The sequence below is a fragment of the Zeus faber genome (assembly GCF_960531495.2).
Source record: "Zeus faber genome assembly, chromosome: 3".
Lineage (NCBI taxonomy): Eukaryota > Metazoa > Chordata > Actinopteri > Zeiformes > Zeidae > Zeus > Zeus faber.
The window spans coordinates 850,322-872,821 of NC_137190.1; the positions used below are offsets into that span (position 1 = coordinate 850,322).

The window sequence follows — 22,500 nt, forward strand, 5'->3', positions numbered from 1 at the left end:
GTACATTGTTCATATGGCATTATATTATAAAATATTATAAATGGATTCCCTCCTCGGATCCCCACAGTAAAGAGAAACCCAGTAAACATGGAGGAGTTAAACATTCACAGACCGAGGAGGCTTTGGTGACGACTTTAATTTAGTCTCCTCATTATGTATTATTATTATTATTCATCTTATTATGATAAAACGTAAGCGTCCGATCAGATTCTGCTCAAATGGGGACTTCTCCCTCCTTCCGCCCTTTATCCTGATCAAAACCAAAAAGCCGCTTTTTAAAAACCAAGCTGCAGGTTGTGAAAAAGCCGAAAGGTTTCGCGAGAAGCTCCAAGGAACCGTGGTGTTTGCACTGATCACAGGCTGATCCGCTCCCTCACGCTCCTCACACGTTCCTGCTTCAAGTGCTTCGCCTCCTGGAGGAAGCGGTCGGCCGTCCTCAGCTTCTCTATCGCCTTTTCTAGCAGATCCTCGGGAGCGCCCTCGACGGCCCCCCCCCCCTCGGGCCGCGCCCCTCAGCAGCTTTCCCGTCTCCTCCAGCTCCAGAGCCACTTCCCGTTCCAGGCCGGCGACGTGATCCAGATCGGCTCGGCCGTTCGGGGCCGAGGCGCCGCTCAGCAGGTCTCCCGCCGAGGCCGACTTGGACGGAGGTCTATGGCCCGGTGGGCACGGGGGCGGACGGGGCGGGCGCGGGCTCCCGGCCCGGGCGGTCCCATCGAGGGAGCCGGGGGTCTCATTGTCGTCCTCGCCGACGCAGAGGGCCTCTAGCCCGGCCTGGCTGCCCCGCAGCGCGAAGGTGGAGGACGCCAGCGAGTCCTCGCCCTCCGACGCCTGGCTGTCCCCGTCTGAGTGGCGGCCGCTGTCCACGGATTTCTCCTCAGTGTCGCACAGGCTGAGGACCAGCGCTGGCGGGGGGGCGGGGTCCAGGGGGGATCCAGACGCCTCTTCTGAGGCGGGGGTGCCGACGGAGGAGTCGGAGGCCTCGTGGGCGGAGCTGGATTGACACGGTTCAGGAGGAGGATTTCCAGATGCTTCCTCTCCTGCACTGGAGCATTCTGGGAGATGTGGGACCTCGGGTGGGGGTGGTTCCACCTCACCCTCCGTCCCAGAAAGCTCCTTGTACTCCTTGTGCTCCTTGTGCTCCTTGTGCTCCTTGTGCTCCTGCTGCGCGTGGCCGGGCAGGGAGGGGTCAGCGCCATCCTCCTGCAGCACGCCGGGCTCCAGGGCCTTGGAACAAGATGGACGCGTTAAATGTCATCACAGGTTTACCCATAAAAATATATTTTCTTCTGTCCCACAACAAGGTCAGAAGGTCGTGATCAAGCAACGAGACAAGATGTCCCTGAATCTGACTTTTCAGGGACATCTTGATCTTTTTGACACTGATCCAGTCCTCATGGATGCAAATTCAATCAAATAGTTATTCACGATGTGTCATAAAAACAACATCAAGTATTTAAATATAAGTGAAGGAGATGAGCAGTGACATGTTCCCTGCAGATCATTGACCTCTGACCCTGTTCTTCAGACCCCTGAGGAGTGAGGATCCTGATCCAGACCTTCTCCTCCTCGTTCCTGGCGGGCTCCAGGTCCAGGCCGCTCTTCGCAGGTTTGGCCTCCTTGGACGGCGGCGCGGGAGCCCGGAGGCGCTGAGGCTCCTCCCCTGAGGCGGAGCCTGACGGGGGCTGGGGGGGCTTCAGGGCCGCTTTGGGGGGGTCCGGATGATGACCATGGTCCACGGGGTGCACAGGGTCCACACGGTCCACCTGGTCCACCTGGAGACTGCGAGGGCAACTGGGCATCACAGCGTCCTCCAGGTCCAGATCCAGACGCACAAGGCCGTCAGAGGAAAGGCTGGCGACCTGGAGGGAAAAGAAGAAGTCAAATGAAAAAGCAGATTCAGGAAGTCCATCAACAGAATAAAACAAAACATGATCAACGGAATAAAACAAAACATGATCAACGGAATAAAACAAAATATAAATAAATATAATATAATTATAAACTGAAAGTCATTAAATGGAAGAAATGCAAAGTCTCTGTAAAGTTCTGCTGAAGTGAATTAAAGAAAAGATCATTTTTAAAATGTGAAGGAGAAAACCAACGTGGTTTTTAATCTGTGATAAAAATATAAAAAAGGAATTTGCTGTTCAATTTGTTTTCCATCAGGAGGAAACGTTTTGAGGCCTGAGAAAGTCAAATGAAATCCTTCATTATTCCATAAATGATCCTGCTTTTCCTCTTTGGTTGAACATAAAACGCTGCGGGCGTCATGCTGAAGTGAGATGCTGGGACCTCCTTCATGTGGATCCTGGTCGGAGGTCTCCTGGTCACCGCCACCTTGGGTCGATAGCGAGTCACGTGATCCAAGTTACTGCTCTGATCGACTGTCACCTGCAAAGAAAGGAAGTCAGAGCTCCACCCGACCTCCATGCTGAAGCAGAAAGCAGAGGGAGGAGAGGAGGTGGTGAGGAGGGAAGAGGGAGGAGGAGGAGGAGGAGATGAGGGAGGAGGGGGAGGAGGATGAGGAGGAGAAAGAGGAGGAGGTGAAGGAGGAGCGGGAGGAGGTGGTGGAGGAGGAGGTGGAGGAGCAGCGGGAGGAGGTGGAGGAGTAGCGGGAGGAGGGGGTGGAGGAGGAGCAGGAGGAGGTGGTGGAGGGGGAGGTGGAGGAGCAGTGGGAGGAGGGGGAGGTGGAGGACACCTGGTCCAGGATCTTGTTCTTGGCTCTATCGATGCCGTCGCTCAGAGCTCGGATCCAGGAATCCTTCTCCTGCGCCGTCTGCAGCTGGAGCTTCACACTGTGGATCTGAGGAGGAGCAGGAACAAAATGTCAACTGGAAACTAACCAACTAACTAACTAAACAACAAACTAACCAACTAACCAATGAACTAACCAACCAACTAACAAACTAAACAACCAACCAACTAACTAACCAATGAACTAACCAACCAACTAACAAACTAAACAACCAACTAACCAACTAACCAATGAACTAACCAATCAACCAATCAACTAACTAAACAACCAACTAACCAACCAACTAACTAACTAAACAACCAACTAACCAATGAACTAGCTGACCAACCAACTAACTAACTAAACAACCAACTAACCAATGAACTAACCAACCAACCAACTAACTAAACAATCAACTAACCAACGAACCAATGAACTAACCAACCAACTAACTAACTAAACAACCAACTAACCAATGAACTAACCAACCAAACAACCAACTAACCAATGAACTAACCAATCAACCAATCAACTAACTAAACAACCAACTAACCAATGAACTAGCTGACCAACCAACTAACTAACTAAACAACCAACGAACCAATGAACTAACCAACCAACTAACTAACTAAACAACCAACTAACCAATGAACTAACCAACCAAACAACCAACTAACCAATGAACTAACCAATCAACCAATCAACTAACTAAACAGCCAACTAACCAATTAACCAATGAACTTACCAACCAACTTACTAACTAAACAACCAACTAACCAACCAACTAACTAAACAACCAACCAGCCAACTACATTTACATTTACATTTAGTCATTGATCAGACGCTTTTATCCAAAGCGACTTACAATTGTTCAAACACCGACGGACGCAGCCATCAGGAGCAATGAGGGGTTAAGTGTCTTGCTCAAGGACACTACAGCATGCTAGCAGGAGGAGCCTGGGATCCAACCAGCAACCTTTAGATGACTAGACCACCAGCTCTACCTCCTGAGCTACCGTCCCCTCGGTACTACTAACCAACTAACCAATGAACTTACCAGCCAGCTAATTAAACAACTAACTAACCAACTAACCAATGAACCGACCAACCATCTAACTAACTCAAGAACCAACAAACTAACCAACCAATGAACTAACCAAACAACCAACTAACCAACAAACCAATCAACTAACCAACTAACAATGAACTAACCAACTAACAATGAACTAACCAACCAACTCACTAACTAAACAAGCAACTAACCAACTAACCAATGAACTAACCAACCAACTAACCAATGAACTAACCCACCAATTAACCAACCAACTAACTAACTAAACAACCAACTAACAAAGGAACCAATGAACTAACCAACCAACCAACCAACTAACTAAACAACCAATCAACCAATGAACCAACTAACCAACCAGCCAACCAACCAACCAATCAACTAACTAAACCAACTAACCAATTAACCAACCAATTAACCAACTAACCAGTGAACTAACAAACCAACCAATCAACTAACTAAACAACCAACTTACCAATGAACTAACCAACCATCCAATGAACTAACCAAACAACCAATTAACCAACTAACCAGTGAACTAACAAACCAACCAATCAACTAACTAAACAACCACCTTACCAATGAACTAACCAACCATCCAATGAACTAACCAAACAACCAATTAACCAACTAACCAGTGAACTAACAAACCAACCAATCAACTAACTAAACAACCAAATAACTAACTGACTGACTGACATGACTTCTCTTTCACGTGGATCTATTCTGATCAAACCACATGTGAAATAAAACCATGGAACAGATCATTTGCTTTGATCCGTTTTCTGATCGATCAGGTTCCATTCCAGTCTGACCCCTTCACCCTCATTTGCATAGACACGCCCACTTTGAGTGACAACGCAGTGAGCTACCAGGAAGGTTCCACGAGACAGACAGACAGATAGATAGACACCGACAGACAGACAGACAGACATCCAGACAGACAGGCAGGAAGACATACAGATACATACAGACAGCGAAATGTGTCTTTATATGAACTCATAAATAAATAACAGAGTGATATTTCACAGATTATTTTATTAAACATCATCTTTACGACTTTGTGAGCCGATATAAGATGGATGAAATTGGAAAGTTATTGATTATTGGAGCCGTCCTGAACACACTGGACTGACTGGACCTGGTGTGAGCAGCACCAGGTCCAGTCAGTCCAGGTCTCAGTAAAAATGAAGAATACAATGATTTAATAACCTGTCGAATGAAATCAATGTGGGAAAATGATAAAATGGGGGGATGGTGGCTCAGGAGGTAGAGCTGGTGGTCTAGTGATCTAAAGGTTGCTGGTTGGATCCCAGGCTCCTCCTGCTAGCATGCTGTAGTGTCCTTGAGCAAGACACTTAACCCCTCATTGCTCCTGATGGCTGCGTCCGTCGGTGTTTGAACAATTGTAAGTGGCTTTGGATAAAAGAGTCTGATCAATGTAAAAAAATTTAGTTTATCACTCCAAAAGAAATCCATGAATCCATGTCATCTACTTGGGAATATTAGAAATTAACTTCCTGGTTCAATGAAAAGCAAAGGTTCCTTGGAACTTTGTGTTTGGTTTTGTAAGATGAAGACATTCAACTGTTTGCAGATGATGGTTTGATCAGAAACAAACTTTAAACTTCAGTTGAATTGGAACGTTGACACTTTCCTGTTCTGTATCTGCAGCTTCCTGCGTTTAAAACATTGAGGACGTGAGCGTCAACTTTCAGCCACAACACACTAGAAGAAGAATCTTTAATTATCACCACACAACACTACAACCCATGCACACACACACACAGACACACACACACACACACACACACACACACTTTGGGTGGTGCTGGTGAAACACACAACACACAACAAACACAACACACAACACACTACACATAACACACTATACGCAACACACTACACACAACACACAACACACTACACATAACACACTACACACAACACACTACACACTACACTACACAGTACACAGTACGCAGTACACACTACACACAACACACTACACACTACCAGTACACAAACTGAGATGAGGCGGGGTCCGCCACAAGCAGCGAGAACTGAAAGGAAGCTGCGGTGAATGAGCTGAAGCAGCTACTGGTCAGAAAACTGTGGATATGAAGAACATTCATTAAAAAGAAGAAAAAATATCCACATGCAGGGATCACAAGTGAATCCTGGGAGCTGCAGCGTGATCCACTGACAGAGCTTTGGTTCAACCTCTGGACGTCACAACGGTGCTTTCACCATCCAACTCAACTCTCTTCACTTCTGCTTTCCTCTGTCTCTCCGTCCACGTCCTGTTGGTTATGACTTCCTCTCACAACCACTTATGAGTCATATTCATATTATTCTGAAATAGAACCTTCAGCAGCGTCACTCAACACAGTGAAAGGAGAGAGCGCCACTTCCTGTGCACGGAAAATTATTAGTTGTAATGTAGTAGTACTGCGGGCGAGGCAGTACTTCATGTTAAATGAAAGTTATTAATTTAGCGGGTCGAAGAACGTATTCTCATTGTTATTGTGTTTTTTGGCCACACATAACTCAATTCTACATCGAAACACAGCTATCATTGTAAAGAAAAGACATTGATGGTTTTTGAGTTCCCAGCGTGTGTTTGCAGGGTAGAGGCTCCCAGACACGACGCTCGCATCGGGAGCCAGAAACTTACCGGGAATTCTGGCGACCGACCGTACAGCTTCCGTCTGCGGAGCGAAGGCTGTGACTGAGCTGAGCCATGAGGAGCCACCGCACTATGAAGAGCTCAAACAGAGTCCTGCACAATAAGCTCCTCATCCATGTGGACGTTGTGTGTAGTGACACGTCTAACTCTCAAAAATCAAAAATTCAGCCTTAGATCAGTTAAGTGTGTTGTTAAGTCTGAGCTCAGTATGTTCTGAACAACTGCCTGATGACATCATGTCAGTGGTGCTTCTGGGTCCTGAGAGCTCAGACCCACAGCTGCAGACCACCCAGTGGCAGATGCCATATTTGACCTTCAAGCTGTGACAAGAGACTCTTCCACCTTGGAAGGAATTTTTTCTCAGCCCGAAACCGCCTGGATCCTGCATGGCAGCGACATGCCCGCCATCACTGGGAGGAGTAGTCTGTAGAGGAACACTCTCCAGCCCCAGCTTAGCCAAGGCCATGTTTATAGTAGGCCTAATAGTGGCCCGCTCAAGTTCTGACTCCCTATATTCTGTTGCCACAGATGGTATATCTGACTCAAGAGAAGCTGTCTCACTCTCCTCCTGATCATAAAACAGGCTACAAGAGGCTGCTGTAGACAGCACCTCCTCATCCTGGTAGGTGGAGCTCCCAGCTGCCCTGTCCTCTGTCGGAATTGATGTGTTTGGCAGCTGGAGGTTAATTAGGAGGGCTTTAATCTGAGAGAACTGCGTTGCCTACATCTGGTAGTTCTATCAGAAGGGGGGAGTGCTGTGCCAAAAGAAACCACCGTGTCCTCTGAATGCAGCAGTATAGTGCAATTCATGCAAGCGGTGTCGAATACCAGCTCTCAGATGGTCCACACGAGACACAGAGAGCACTCACCATGAACTTCTCTTACCTGAAGAGCAGCCATGCATGTGCTAAAATAATCTGAGTCCATTACACCGCAACCGGTTGCCAGATGCTACCCCATAAATACGTAAGTGCTTGCTTGCTAACTAATAATCAGCGAAAGCACTGAACAATTGGGCGCAACACCTGCTGAGACTGCCGCTGGTCAACAGCGAAAACCCTAACCCAGCAACAATCCCCATCGCCCACGTGATTACGGCGGAACAGCTACCACATTAGCTAACTCTGATTGACTAACCAAAACAGTACGCCGAGTACTACCGGTGCAGGTACCACAAAGCGCCCTGTCATGATCTCCGCTTTCATCTACCTTCCCCCCCTCTCCTTACCTGTCTCATTAGCCTAACTCCATTCACCTGCGCACACCGCTGTTCCCGATCAGCAATCAAGCCACTATATATAGCCTCTCTCACCAGTCACCCATTGCCAGATTGTTTTCGATGCTTGCACCAGACTCTCCAGCGTTCTCCGGACTGATTCTCCGCTACGGACTCTGCCTCGCTCCGACCACGTATCCTGCCTGCCCCCCGCCTGTCTTCTGTCTGCGCTCCCCGTTGTCGAACCTGCCTGTCCCCGACGACGTATCCTACCTGCCCCCTGCCTGTCTTCCATCTGCTCTACAAATAAAAGACATTACCAAATATCCCTGCCTGTCTTTGTGCTGCAATTGGATCCTAACCACACCCGTTACAGTACAATCTGGCCAACAATGGACCCAGCACACAACCCTGAGTCGCTGGCACGCCTGGGAAGGGTGGAGTCACAGCTCCAACACCAGGAGGCTGTCCTAGCCTCCACCTCAGCGGACGGTCGGCTAGCAGCGGCTAGCCAGGAGCAAGGGCTCGCCACGCTAGCTACTCAGGTCCAGCAGCTCACCATCGCTCTCGGTCAGTTCATCCCGCCGCCTGCTTCCCCGGACCCACCTCCACCAGCACCAGCACCGGCCCAGCCTGGGTACTCCCTGGAGCCCCGGATGGGGGTTCCAGAACGCTACGCCGGAGACGCAGACGGCTGTAGTCCGTTCATCACGAACTGTTCCATCCTCTTCGCTCTGGAGCCCCACACCTTCGACGATAACCTAGCACGGCAGCTGGGTGTTGGTCGAGTTCTCCTGGCTTCTCCGGTTCCTGCCACTGCCCTGAATGGCCACCTCCTGGAGACAGTCACCCATCAGACGGTGCCCATCCGCATGCTCCTGTCCGGCAACCACCACGAGACGATACAGTTCTGCATCCTACACTCACCTCGTCACCCTCTCCTCCTGGGGTTCCCCTGGCTCCAGCGTCACAACCCCTCAGGTCTGCCTGAAGCAAGCCGCCGCACCTCAGCCATCCACCAGCTCCAGCTCCGCACCCGACATGTTGGGGGTCCCTGCCGAGTACCTCGACTTCAGGGAGGTCTTCAGCAAGGCCAAGGCGACATCCCTTCCCCCGCACAGGCCATACGATATTGCCATCGACCTCCAGCCCGGCTCCACCCCTCCCAGAGGCCGCCTGTACTCTCTATCTGCCCCGGAGAGAGAGGCCATGGACACCTATATTAACGACCCCCTGGTGGCGAGCATCATTCGTCCCTCCTCGTCCCCGGCGGGGGCTGGCTTCTTCTTCGTGGAGAAGAAGGACAAGTCGCTTCACCCCTGTATTGACTATCGTGGTCTCAACGACATGACGGTTCAAGAACCGCTATCCCCTGCCCCTCATCTCATCAGCCTTCGAACTCCTGGAGGGGGCCACGGTGTTCACCAAGCTCGACCTACGCAACGCCTACCATCTGGTCCGGGTTCGAGAGGAGGACGAATGGAAGATGGCGTTCAACACTCCCTCCGGTCACTACGAATATCTGGTGATGCCCTTCGGCCTCACCAATGCCCCTGCCGTCTTCCAGGCCCTGGTCAATGACGTGCTCCGGGACATGCTCAACAAATTCGTCTTTGTGTACCTCGACGACATCCTGATCTTCTCCCAATCCCAAGCTGAGCACTTCCACCACGTCCAGACGGTCCTGCAGCACCTCCCTGAGAACTCACTCTTTGTGAAGGCGGAGAAGTGTGAGTTTCACGCCCCGTCCGTCTCCTTCCTGGGGTACAATGTAGGGAGGGGGACCATCCAGATGGACTCCACCAAGGTCTCCGCCGTCACCACCTGGGCCGCCCCGGACTCCCGCAAACAACTCCAGAGCTTTCTTTGTTTTGCCAACTTCTATCGGAGGTTCATCCGAGGCTACAGCACGGTGGCTGCCCCTCCCACAGCCCTAACCTCCTCCAAGGTGCCGTTTCTGTGGTCCACCGCCGCCGCCAACGACGCCTTCCTGGCCCTGAAGGCACGGGTCACTTCAGCCCCCATTCTGGTATTGCCCGACCCTGAACGGCAGTTCGTGGTTGAAGTGGACACCTCCGACGTGGGAGTCGGAGCTGTTCTGTCCCAGAGAACCGCCTCCGACCAGAAACTTCATCCCTGCGCCTTCTTCTCCAGGCGTTTGACCCCGGCCGAGAGAAACTACAACATCGGGAATAGGGAGCTTCTCGCCGTCAAATTGGCCCTGGAGGAGTGGCGACACTGGCTAGAGGGAACCGATCTGCCGTTCCTGGTGTGGACTGACAACAAGAACCTGGAATATATCCAGTTCGCCAGGAGGCTGAACTCCCGTCAGGCTCATTGGGCGCTCTTCCTAACCAGATTCAATTTCTCCCTCTCCTATCGACCGGGGTCACGCAATGTCAAACCCGACGCCCTGTCCCGGCAGTTCCAGGAGGAGGAGGAAGACGCTGCTGACCCCGACACCATTCTGCCGTCCTCCCGTCTAGTCGCCACACTCACCTGGGAGGTGGAAGAGAGAGTCAGAGCTGCCGCCCAGGACCAACCTGGACCCAGCGCATGTCTGCCCGACCGTCTGTTCGTTCTGCCTGACCTCCTGACCAACTCCCGACCCACCTGCCACCCGGGGATTCAGCAGACGAAGGAGGTCGTCCAGCGTCGTTTCTGGTGGCCCTCCCTGGGTGAGGACGTCCGAGGGTTCGTCAATGCCTGCCCCACCTGTAACCAGCACAAACCCTATCTTCTTGCTCCTGCCGGTCTTCTACACCCACTGCCGGTTCCTCATCGCCCCTGGTCTCACATCTCCGTGGACTTCGTCACCGGTCTGCCACCGTCTAGCGGCAACACTACCATCCTGACCGTGGTGGACCGGTTCAGCAAGATGGCTCACTTCGTGCCTCTACCGAAGCTCCCGTCGGCCAAGGGCACCGCCGAGCTATTGTTGAACCACGTCGTCCGCCTCCATGGCATCCCGGTAGATGTGGTATTCGACCGGGGTCCCCATTTCGCCTCTGTCTTTTGGAGGGAGTTCTGTTCGCTCCTGGGGGCCACCGTCAACCTGTCCTCAGGGTACCATCCCCAGTCCAACGGCCAAACAGAGCGGAAGAACCAGGAGATGGAGACGGCCCTTCGCTGCATGACGTCACAACACCTGGGTCCCTGCGAGGCACATTCTGGACCACACCCTCATCAGGAGTTTCCATCAGCGCCATCCAGACCAGCCCTCCAGACCGGGTCAACCCTCCCGACCGCAGACCCCACCTCCTCTCTCGTCTGTACCCTCCAGCAATGGTTCAGAGGCGGACGATGTCGACCCTGGGGGTCCCTCCTCCGATGAGGATGACGGGGCCCATTTAGCGGAGGACGAGGAGATGGACGGGGTCTCCGACGAGTACTACTGGCAGTTATAATATAAATAAAGTAGTGACTGAAACAACTCAATTATTCAACGTCAGGCAGTAGACTCTGAAAACAGTGCAATATACTGTTTATCTAGAGTTAAGAAAGAGCGTCAGTAACACTAAGGCTCTACTTACCACTCGCGTAGCCGTGTTGCGGTTACTGTCAGCCAGGTAAATGAAAACCTTGCTTGACAGTCCAAGATGAAACACTGGATAAACTTACCGCAGTCTCTGGAGGACGAACACCCGTAGCTCGAACCCAAGTTACGAGGCTCCCGAAGATAGCTTACTTGTTGATTGATAACTTAAATAGTATAGATTATCGAACCTGCTGAGCGGCGTGTTTATACCACTTCTCACCTTGTTTCCAGGTCTTGGCGCTCTGATCAGAACCAGTCGGTTCTTCTTGAAGACGTTCTTTAACTCCAGGCATTTATCAAAGTTTTCCAGGTCGAGTCGCTCCAGGCAAGTCTGCAGGTCCTGGAACACAAAGCTTTACGTATTAATGTTTTGTGAACTGATTTAAATGGAGAACTCTGTTTAAAATAGAAAAGGATCCCTTCCCATGTCAAAGAAAGTTCTCCATTTCTGCAAAATTAAGGAATAAAATTAATGAATATACAATATATAATATACTGTATAAGGGATAATGTGCAGCCAGCCAGCAAGCAGTGCTTCGCACTGAAAGTCGACGAGGTTCTTCAAGTCCAGCAGTTGTTTGTTTTTTGCTGTCAGTCAATGTTCATTACGACAACAAGATAACACAGATAGAAGCTTACACAATGCACAGGGACAACATTCCAATGAGGCAATATAAACAAGGGGAATCCTAAATATATACTTATGTGTGAATGGAACACAGCTCTCCGTGCAACTAAAAAGACCAAAGTTTTTAGTTGTTATATTTGGAGGAACGGGGCGTGAATAGGGATGGCTCTTGTTAACATTTTAATGACACCTCTACTTTAACCGATACCGCTTATCAAATCAGTACTTCTTTCTTTCAGCAAATCTTTTATTTTTTAAGAGAAAAATGAAAACAAATGAAGAGCAGAATTAACACTGCTTTATTTTCTACGCATTAAGCATGGAGAGGGGGCGGTTGGGTGCAGTCAGGTGAGGGAGGAAGGCACCTGCTGGACCCGCCCCCCTCACACACATCTCTGTTCCCGTGATGGAACAGTAGAGAGAGAGAGGAGCGATGGCTCTTCTGATAATAGCCACAATGCTTGTTAGGCAAATATCTTACTCTTATTGCAAGTTAGGAAGGGTTTATACAACACAGTACCGGTAACGTTGGAGCTTATCCAAACTACAATCTTCAATAATTTGGCCCCGGGGCCCTTCAATAGCAGGTCTGTACCCAACCCTGGGCACCAGCAATCACTGGTGTCCCTTTGCTCCGTGACCCCCACAGCCGAATAGTCCAATATTTGATTGAAGAGTCGAAGACGATTCCAGTGACGAAAATACAAGACGAGAAGTCCTCCCAGGAATGACCTCCAAACACATCTGTATCTCTCTAAAGGAGGTTATTTAGTGATAACCACAACCTGGCTGGCTTATAACTAGTATGTCTAGTTCTATAACTAGTATGTCTTGTTTTATAACGAGTATGTTGAGTTCTATAACTAGTATGTCTAGTTCTATAACTAGTATGTCTTGTTTTATAACGAGTATGTTGAGTTCTATAACTAGTATGTTGAGTTATATAACTAGTATGTCCTGTTTTATAACTAGTATGTCTCATTTAATAACTAGTATGTTTAGTTCTACAACTAGTGTCTCATTTAATAACTAGTATGTTTAGTTCTACTTTGTTCTAGCTACTAGCTACTATTCTACTTAGTTCTAGCTCTATAACGAGTATGTCTAGTTTTATAACTAATATGTCTTGCTTTATAACTAGTATGTCTTGTTTTATAACTAGTATGTCTTGCTTTATAAATAGTATGTCTTGTTTTACAACTAGTATGTCTAGTTTTATAACTAGTATGTTGAGTTCTATAACTAGTATGTTGAGTTCTATAACTAGTATGTCCTGTTTTATAACTAGTATGTTGAGTTCTATAACTAGTATGTCTATTTTTATAACTAGTATGTCTCATTTAATAACTAGTATGTTTAGTTCTACAACTAGTATGTGTCATTTAATAACTAGTATGTTTAGTTCTACTTTGTTATAGCTACTAGCTACTATTCTACTTAGTTCTAGCTCTATAACGAGTATGTCTAGTTTAATAACTAATATGTCTTGCTTTATAACTAGTATGTCTAGTTTTATAACTAATATGTCTTGCTTTATAACTAGTATGTCTTGTTTTATAATGAATATGTCTTGCTTTATAACTAGTATGTCTAGTTTTATAACTAATATGTCTTGCTTTATAACTAGTATGTCTACTTTTATAACTAGTATGTCTTGCTTTATAAATAGTATGTCTTGTTTTATAACTAGTATGTATTGCTTTATAACTAGCATGTCTAGTTTTATAATGAATATGTCTTGCTTTATAACTAGTATGTCTAGTTTTATAATTAGTATGTCTTGCTTTATAAATAGTATGTCTTGTTTTATAACTAGTATGTCTTGCTTTATAACTAGTATGTCTTGTTTTATAGCTAGTATGTATTGCTTTATAACTAGCATGTCTAGTTTTATAATTAGTATGTCTTGCTTTATAAATAGTATGTCTTGTTTTATAACTAGTATGTCTTGCTTTATAACTAGTATGTCTTGTTTTATAGCTAGTATGTATTGCTTTATAACTAGCATGTCTAGTTTTATAATTAGTATGTCTTGCTTTATAAATAGTATGTCTCGTTTTATAACTAGAATGTCTCGGTTTATAACTAGTGTGTCTCGTTTTATAACTAGTATGTCTCATTTTATAACTTGTATGTCTCGTTTTATAACTAGTATGTCTTGTTTTATAACTTGTATGTCTCGTTTTATAACTAGTATGTCTTGTTTTATAGCTAGTATGTCTCGTTTTATAACTAGAATGTCTCGTTTTATAACTAGTATGTCTCATTTTATAGCTAGTATGTCTTGTTTTATAGCTAGTATGTATTGCTTTATAACTAGCATGTCTAGTTTTATAATTAGTATGTCTTGCTTTATAAATAGTATGTCTTGTTTTATAACTAGTATGTCTCGTTTTATAACTAGAATGTCTCGGTTTATAACTAGTGTGTCTCGTTTTATAACTAGTATGTCTCATTTTATAACTTGTATGTCTCGTTTTATAACTAGTATGTCTTGTTTTATAGCTAGTATGTCTCGTTTTATAACTAGAATGTCTCGTTTTATAACTAGTATGTCTCATTTTATAGCTAGTATGTCTTGTTTTATAACTAATATGTCTTGCTTTATAACTAGCATGTCTAGTTTTATAACTAATATGTCTTGCTTTATAACTAGTATGTCTAGTTATATAACTAGTATGTCTTGCTTTATAAATAGTATGTCTTGTTTTATAACTAAAATGTTTTGCTTTATAACTAGTATGTCTAGTTATATAACTAGTATGTCTTGCTTTATAAATAGTATGTCTTGCTTTATAACTAGTATGTCTTGTTTTATAACTAGTATGTCTCATTTTATAACTAGTATGTCTTGTTTTATAACTAGTATGTCTTGTTTTATAACTAGAATGTCTTCTTTTATAACTAGCATGTCTTGTTTTATAACTAGTATGTCTAGTTTTATAACTAGTATGTCTCATTTTATAACTGGTATGTCTTGTTTTATAACTAGTATGTCTTGTTTTATAACTAGTATGTCTCATTTTATAACTGGTATGTCTTGTTTTATAACTAGTATGTCTTGTTTTATAACTAGTATGTCTTGTTTTATAACTAATATGTCTTGCTTTATAACTAGTATGTCTAGTTATATAACTAGTATGTCTTGCTTTATAAATAGTATGTCTTGCTTTATAACTAGTATGTCTTGTTTTATAACTAGTATGTCTCATTTTATAACTAGTATGTCTTGTTTTATAACTAGTATGTCTTGTTTTATAACTAGAATGTCTTCTTTTATAACTAGCATGTCTTGTTTTATAACTAGTATGTCTTGTTTTATAACTAGTATGTCTCATTTTATAACTAGTATGTCTTGTTTTATAACTAGTATATCTCGTTTTATAACTAGTATGTCTCGTTTTATAACTAGTATGTCTCATTTTATAACTGGTATGTCTTGTTTTATAACTAGTATGTCTCGTTTTATAACTAGTATGTCTCATTTTATAACTGGTATGTCTTGTTTTATAACTAGTATGTCTTGTTTTATAACTAGTATATCTCGTTTTATAACTAGTATGTCTCGTTTTATAACTAGTATGTCTCATTTTATAACTGGTATGTCTTGTTTTATAACTAGTATGTCTCGTTTTATAACTAGTATATCTCATTTAATAACTAGTATGTCTTTTTTTATAACTAGTATGTCTCATTTTATAACTGGTATGTCTTGTTTTATAACTAGCATGTCTAGTTTTATAATTAGTATGTCTTGCTTTATAAATAGTATGTCTCGTTTTATAACTAGAATGTCTCGGTTTATAACTAGTGTGTCTCGTTTTATAACTAGTATGTCTCATTTTATAACTTGTATGTCTCGTTTTATAACTAGTATGTCTTGTTTTATAACTTGTATGTCTCGTTTTATAACTAGTATGTCTTGTTTTATAGCTAGTATGTCTCGTTTTATAACTAGAATGTCTCGTTTTATAACTAGTATGTCTCATTTTATAGCTAGTATGTCTTGTTTTATAGCTAGTATGTATTGCTTTATAACTAGCATGTCTAGTTTTATAATTAGTATGTCTTGCTTTATAAATAGTATGTCTTGTTTTATAACTAGTATGTCTCGTTTTATAACTAGAATGTCTCGGTTTATAACTAGTGTGTCTCGTTTTATAACTAGTATGTCTCATTTTATAACTTGTATGTCTCGTTTTATAACTAGTATGTCTTGTTTTATAGCTAGTATGTCTCGTTTTATAACTAGAATGTCTCGTTTTATAACTAGTATGTCTCATTTTATAGCTAGTATGTCTTGTTTTATAACTAATATGTCTTGCTTTATAACTAGCATGTCTAGTTTTATAACTAATATGTCTTGCTTTATAACTAGTATGTCTAGTTATATAACTAGTATGTCTTGCTTTATAAATAGTATGTCTTGTTTTATAACTAAAATGTTTTGCTTTATAACTAGTATGTCTAGTTATATAACTAGTATGTCTTGCTTTATAAATAGTATGTCTTGCTTTATAACTAGTATGTCTTGTTTTATAACTAGTATGTCTCATTTTATAACTAGTATGTCTTGTTTTATAACTAGTATGTCTTGTTTTATAACTAGAATGTCTTCTTTTATAACTAGCATGTCTTGTTTTATAACTAGTATGTCTAGTTTTATAACTAGTATGTCTCATTTTATAACTGGTATGTCTTGTTTTATAACTAGTATGTCTTGTTTTATAACTAGTATGTCTCATTTTATAACTGGTATGTCTTGTTTTATAACTAGTATGTCTTGTTTTATAACTAGTATGTCTTGTTTTATAACTAATATGTCTTGCTTTATAACTAGTATGTCTAGTTATATAACTAGTATGTCTTGCTTTATAAATAGTATGTCTTGCTTTATAACTAGTATGTCTTGTTTTATAACTAGTATGTCTCATTTTATAACTAGTATGTCTTGTTTTATAACTAGTATGTCTTGTTTTATAACTAGAATGTCTTCTTTTATAACTAGCATGTCTTGTTTTATAACTAGTATGTCTTGTTTTATAACTAGTATGTCTCATTTTATAACTAGTATGTCTTGTTTTATAACTAGTATATCTCGTTTTATAACTAGTATGTCTCGTTTTATAACTAGTATGTCTCATTTTATAACTGGTATGTCTTGTTTTATAACTAGTATGTCTCGTTTTATAACTAGTATGTCTCATTTTATAACTGGTATGTCTTGTTTTATAACTAGTATGTCTTGTTTTATAACTAGTATATCTCGTTTTATAACTAGTATGTCTCGTTTTATAACTAGTATGTCTCATTTTATAACTGGTATGTCTTGTTTTATAACTAGTATGTCTCGTTTTATAACTAGTATATCTCATTTAATAACTAGTATGTCTTTTTTTATAACTAGTATGTCTCATTTTATAACTGGTATGTCTTGTTTTATAACTAGTATGTCTCGTTTTATAACTAGTATGTCTCATTTTATAACTAGTATGTCTCATTTTATAACTAGTATGTCTCGTTTTATGACTAGTATGTCTCGTTTTATAACTAGTATGTCTGATTTTATAACTAGTATGTCTTTTTTATAACTAGTATGTTTCATTTTATAACTAGTATGCCTCATTTTATAACTAGTATGTCTTTTTTATAACTAGTATGTCTCATTTTATAACTAGTATGTCTCGTTTTATAACTAGTATGTCTTTTTTATAACTAGTATGTCTCATTTTATAACTAGTATGTCTCGTTTTATAACTAGTATGTCTTTTTTATAACTAGTATGTCTCATTTTATAACTAGTATGCCTCATTTTATAACTAGTATGTCTTTTTTATAACTAGTATGTCTCATTTTATAACTAGTATGTCTTTTTTATAACTAGTATGTCTCGTTTTATAACTAGTACGTCTTGTTTTATAACTAGTATGTCTTCTTTTATAACTAGTATGCCTTGTTTTATAACTAGTATGTCTCGTTTTATAACTAGTATGTCTTCTTTTATAACAAGTAGGTCAACTTCTTTACTTCTGTCTAGTTTAAGAGCTTCCACTGAGAAAAGTAGTCACAGCAACAAAGCAAATAATTTTCTTAGTTGCTGTTCCATTGTAGTTCCACCAGATGGTGCCACGCCGGTGTTAGCATCAGAATGTAGCGGCGTGATAGCATGATGTTAGCAGGGATGTTCAACCAGGGGAAGTTGTGAGTTCACTGTGATTGCTGCAGAAAGCAGGACCCACAGAGCGTTGCAAGCATCATTCAATTGATCATTTCATCTGTTGTGTCAGTTTTCCTTCGCACCTCATTATCGTACACCACCACCTCCGTCCTCTCCACGTGCACGTAGCGCTCCTTGTATCCAGACAGAACCCGACCCGACCACTTCTTCACCCAGCCGGCCTTTCCCTTCGGCGCCGCTTTTCCCTTCGGCTCCGTCTTTCCCTTTATCTCCGCGTTCCCCAGTGGCTCCGCCTTCCCCAGTGGCTCCGCCTTGCCCTTCGGCTCCGCCTTTCCGAGTGGCTCCGCCTTCCCCTCCGGAGGCTCATTCACCCCCTGAAGAAACAGAAAATACAGACAACAGCTTCAGACACAAACCTTCAAACTGGGCAAGAAAAGCAGCTTCCTGTGTTGAAGGAACTGGATTGAAGATTTAATAACATTTAATAAGAACATCATTTGATAAGATCTACAGATAGATCTGACCTATCTGAGTATCCATAACTAATGGTACTAATACAAGGAATAGAATTACTACTGATATCACCAAAATAGCTGACATGATAAACTGTAGAAAATAAATTAAAGAGAAGACTAAACTACAGAGAATAAACTATAAAGAAAAAACTACAGAGAATAAACCATAAAGAAAAAAATACAGAGAATAAACTACAAATAATACACACACACACACAAACACATTGTTCAGCCTCAGAACGTGTCAGAGGTCTTTCTGCTGCTGCATAATGTGCACGTCTGTTTCCTTGCAGCGTACACGGAGGGACATGCACGGGGGGCTGCGCAAGGGGAGATGTGCATGGGGGACGTGCACGGGGGGGATGTGCACGGAGGGACGTGCATGGGGGCTGCACATGGGGGATGTGCACGGGGGGCTCCGCGTGCAAGGGGGGCATATATGGGGGACGTGCACGGGGGGGACGTGCATGGAGGGACGTCCATGGGTGGCTGCGCATGGGGGACATGCATGGGGGGACGTGCACGGAGGGACGTGCACGGGGGGCTGTGCACGGGGGGCTGAGCATGGGGCACCTTCCAGGGGGCTCCACGTGCACAGAGGGACGTGCATGGGGGGCTGCACATGGGGGACATGCACAGGGGGCTCCGCCTGGGGCAAGTGCACGAGGGGCTCCGCATGGGGCAAGTGCACGGGGGGCTTCGCCTGGGGGGACGTGCAAGGGGGGCTCCGCATGGGTGAAGTGCACGGGGGGCTCCGCATGGGGCAAGTGCACGGGGGGCCTCGCCTGGGGGGGACGTGCACGGGGGGCTCCACATGGGTGACGTGCATGGGGGGCGAGAACAAAACATGAAGCGATTTCTATTTTCTGTAATATCCACTGTGTTTACTTTTTGGAAGCAGCTCTTTCATCACAAACTCAGCTTTGAGTCTGATTCATCTGTTTGTCAGTTCATAAGCTGCCAACAGCCTGAAATATGAGAGATCTGATTAATCTCTGTTCACAGTCAGAATCTGAACTTTCTCCAGGGTTTCTCTCTGGTTTCCATGGATACAGGTTATAAACAACAAAATAAATGATGGAGTTTGTTCATTACAGAGGTTAAACGGCTTGTGACCAGCAAAGAGATATGCTTGATACTCAGAAGTTCATACATACTTTACTTACATATTTTACACTGAAACCAGCTAATAGAGTTTCAGCAGCAGAAAGCTGCAGCTTATGGACACACACCAGAAAGAGGATCTGAAAACACACTATCTGTGTGTGTGTGTGTGTGTGTTAGTGTGGGGGGATCTGTGAAGAGGGTTTTTTTACTTCCTAAAGCAGAGCAAGCTAAACTTCCTGTTCAGCTTGCTCTGCTTCCTGAAATATTCAAACCTTCTTCTAAAGCTGCGACATCATTGTTATGGAATTATGAATATTGAATATATAATTATGAATATTGCATAGTGAGTTATTAATACTGAATATGGAATTCATCATATGGAATTATGAATACTGAATGTAGAATTAGGAATATAAAATATGGAATTATGAATTTTGAATGTGGAATTGTGAATATTGAATATGGAATTATGGTATCACTTATCTTATATTTAAGAAAAAAATGAATATTTAAGCCGGTTGCCATGACATGACAACAAATAATCGCCACAACTAGTTAGTATCAGAGTTGGAAAGTTCAGTCCAACTGTTATCATTCAAATATAAAACTAACCATAACCATAACCATAACTATAGCTATAACCCTAACCATACCTAAAACCATAACCATAACTATAACCATATCATAACCATATGTATAATGAAAACCAGAACTATAACCAGAACAATAAGCAGACCAAAACATTACTATAACTATAACTATAACTATTACCATAACTATAACCATAACCATAATCATAACTATAACCATCACTATAAGTAAAACCATAGATGTGACCATAACTATAAGTATCACTTTAAACACAAACATCACCATAACCATTACCATAACCACAACTATAACTATACCCACTACCATAACTACAACTATAACAATAACCATAACTATAACCATAAATTAACCATACCTACAGGGATAACCATAACTATAACCAGAATATAACCATAATTATAACTATAACCATGATAATAACCATAACAACAACAATAACCATAACTAACTATAACCATCACTATCACCATAACCATAACTTTAACTATAACCATACATATAACCATAACTATAACTATAACCATACTTACATCCATACATATAACCATGACCACCACCATAACCAGAACATAACCATAAACATGTTATTCCACATGTTATTCCACATTCATAAACATAACTATAAACATACATATAACCATGACTAGAGCCATAACATAACCATGACCATACCATTACCATAAATATAACTATAACCATAACCATAACCATAGCCATAACAATAACCATAACTATAACCATGACCATAAACATGACCAAACCATAACACGACCTTAACCATAACTATAACTATAATTATAACCATAACCATAACCACAACCATCACTATAACTATAGCCATAACCATGACCATAACCATAAACATGACCATAACTATAACCATGACCATAACACAACGATGACCATAACTAAAACCATGACCATGACCATAACATAACCATGACATAACATAACTAAAACCATGACCATAACCATGATCATAACCATAACATAACCATAAATATGACCATGACCATAACCACAACATAACAGAACCATAACCATAACAGAACCATGACCATAACCATAACCATAATCATGTCAATAATCATAACCATAACAAGACCATAACCATGACTATAACCATTCCCATAACCATGACCATAACATAACTAAAACCGTGACCATGACCATAACCATGACCATTGCCATAACCATGACCATAACCATGATCATAACCACAGCATAACCATAATCATGACCATGACTATGACCATGACATAACCACGACCATAACCATGATCATAACATAATATAACTAAAACCATGACCACGACCATAACCATGATCATAACCACAGCATAACCATAATCATGACCATGACTATGACCATGGCATAACCACGACCATAACCATGATCATAACATAATATAACTAAAACCATGACCACAACCATGATCATAACCACAGCATAACCATAATCATGACCATGACTATGACCATGGCATAACCACGACCATAACCATGATCATAACATAATATAACTAAAACCATGACCATGACCATGACCATGACATAACCATGATCATAACCATAGCATAACCATAATCATGACCATGACCATTACCATGACTATGACCATAACATTACCATGACCATAACATAACATAACTAAAACCATGTACATAATCATGATGACACAGCTATAACTTTAACTATAACCATAACCATGACCATAACCGTACCCATAACTATAACTATATCAATAACCATAACCATAACCATAACCATAACTATAACCATGACCATAACCATATTCAATTGTATATAGTATATATTATATCATAAACAACCAGTACCATATAGTACATAGTATATTTTCAATAGTATATTGCACATCGTATATAGCACATGGAATATAGTACATAGTGTATAGTTTATAGTATATAATATATAGTATATATTATATATTATATAGTATGTAGTATAACATATATATTTTATAGTATATAGAGAAATGAGTTGTCTCTGAGCGCAGATCAAGTATTTGTAGTATTTTCAGCATTTATAGTATTTGCAGTATATACAGTATTTGTAGTATTTCAACTTGTACTCACATCTCCCATAGTGATGATCCACTGGAACTGATCTTTATTCTGGAGACACTCTTAACAAACAGACACACAAACTGATTTCTAACTACCACCCTACTACCACTAACTACCACCTACTACT

At 42.4% G+C, this 22,500-nt stretch overlaps 1 protein-coding gene across 1 annotated transcript in view; it reads right to left on the reverse strand.

Annotated features, from left to right (window-relative positions):
* The window catches only part of plekho2 (pleckstrin homology domain containing, family O member 2), a 23,622-nt gene that overhangs the window by 442 nt on the left and 680 nt on the right, over nucleotides 1-22,500 (reverse strand). Inside the window, exons 1-7 of the mRNA XM_079997157.1 lie at nucleotides 22,383-22,500; nucleotides 18,175-18,426; nucleotides 11,467-11,586; nucleotides 2,699-2,803; nucleotides 2,293-2,391; nucleotides 1,557-1,859; nucleotides 1-1,224 (exon numbers count right to left, since the gene is read on the reverse strand). The exon at nucleotides 1-1,224 is cut by the window's left edge and continues 442 nt beyond it; the exon at nucleotides 22,383-22,500 is cut by the window's right edge and continues 680 nt beyond it. Coding sequence (XP_079853283.1) covers nucleotides 172-1,224; nucleotides 1,557-1,859; nucleotides 2,293-2,391; nucleotides 2,699-2,803; nucleotides 11,467-11,586; nucleotides 18,175-18,426; nucleotides 22,383-22,391 — 1,941 coding nt within the window. The 5' untranslated portion in view covers nucleotides 22,392-22,500 and the 3' untranslated portion in view covers nucleotides 1-171. The remainder of the gene's footprint in view (nucleotides 1,225-1,556; nucleotides 1,860-2,292; nucleotides 2,392-2,698; nucleotides 2,804-11,466; nucleotides 11,587-18,174; nucleotides 18,427-22,382) is intronic.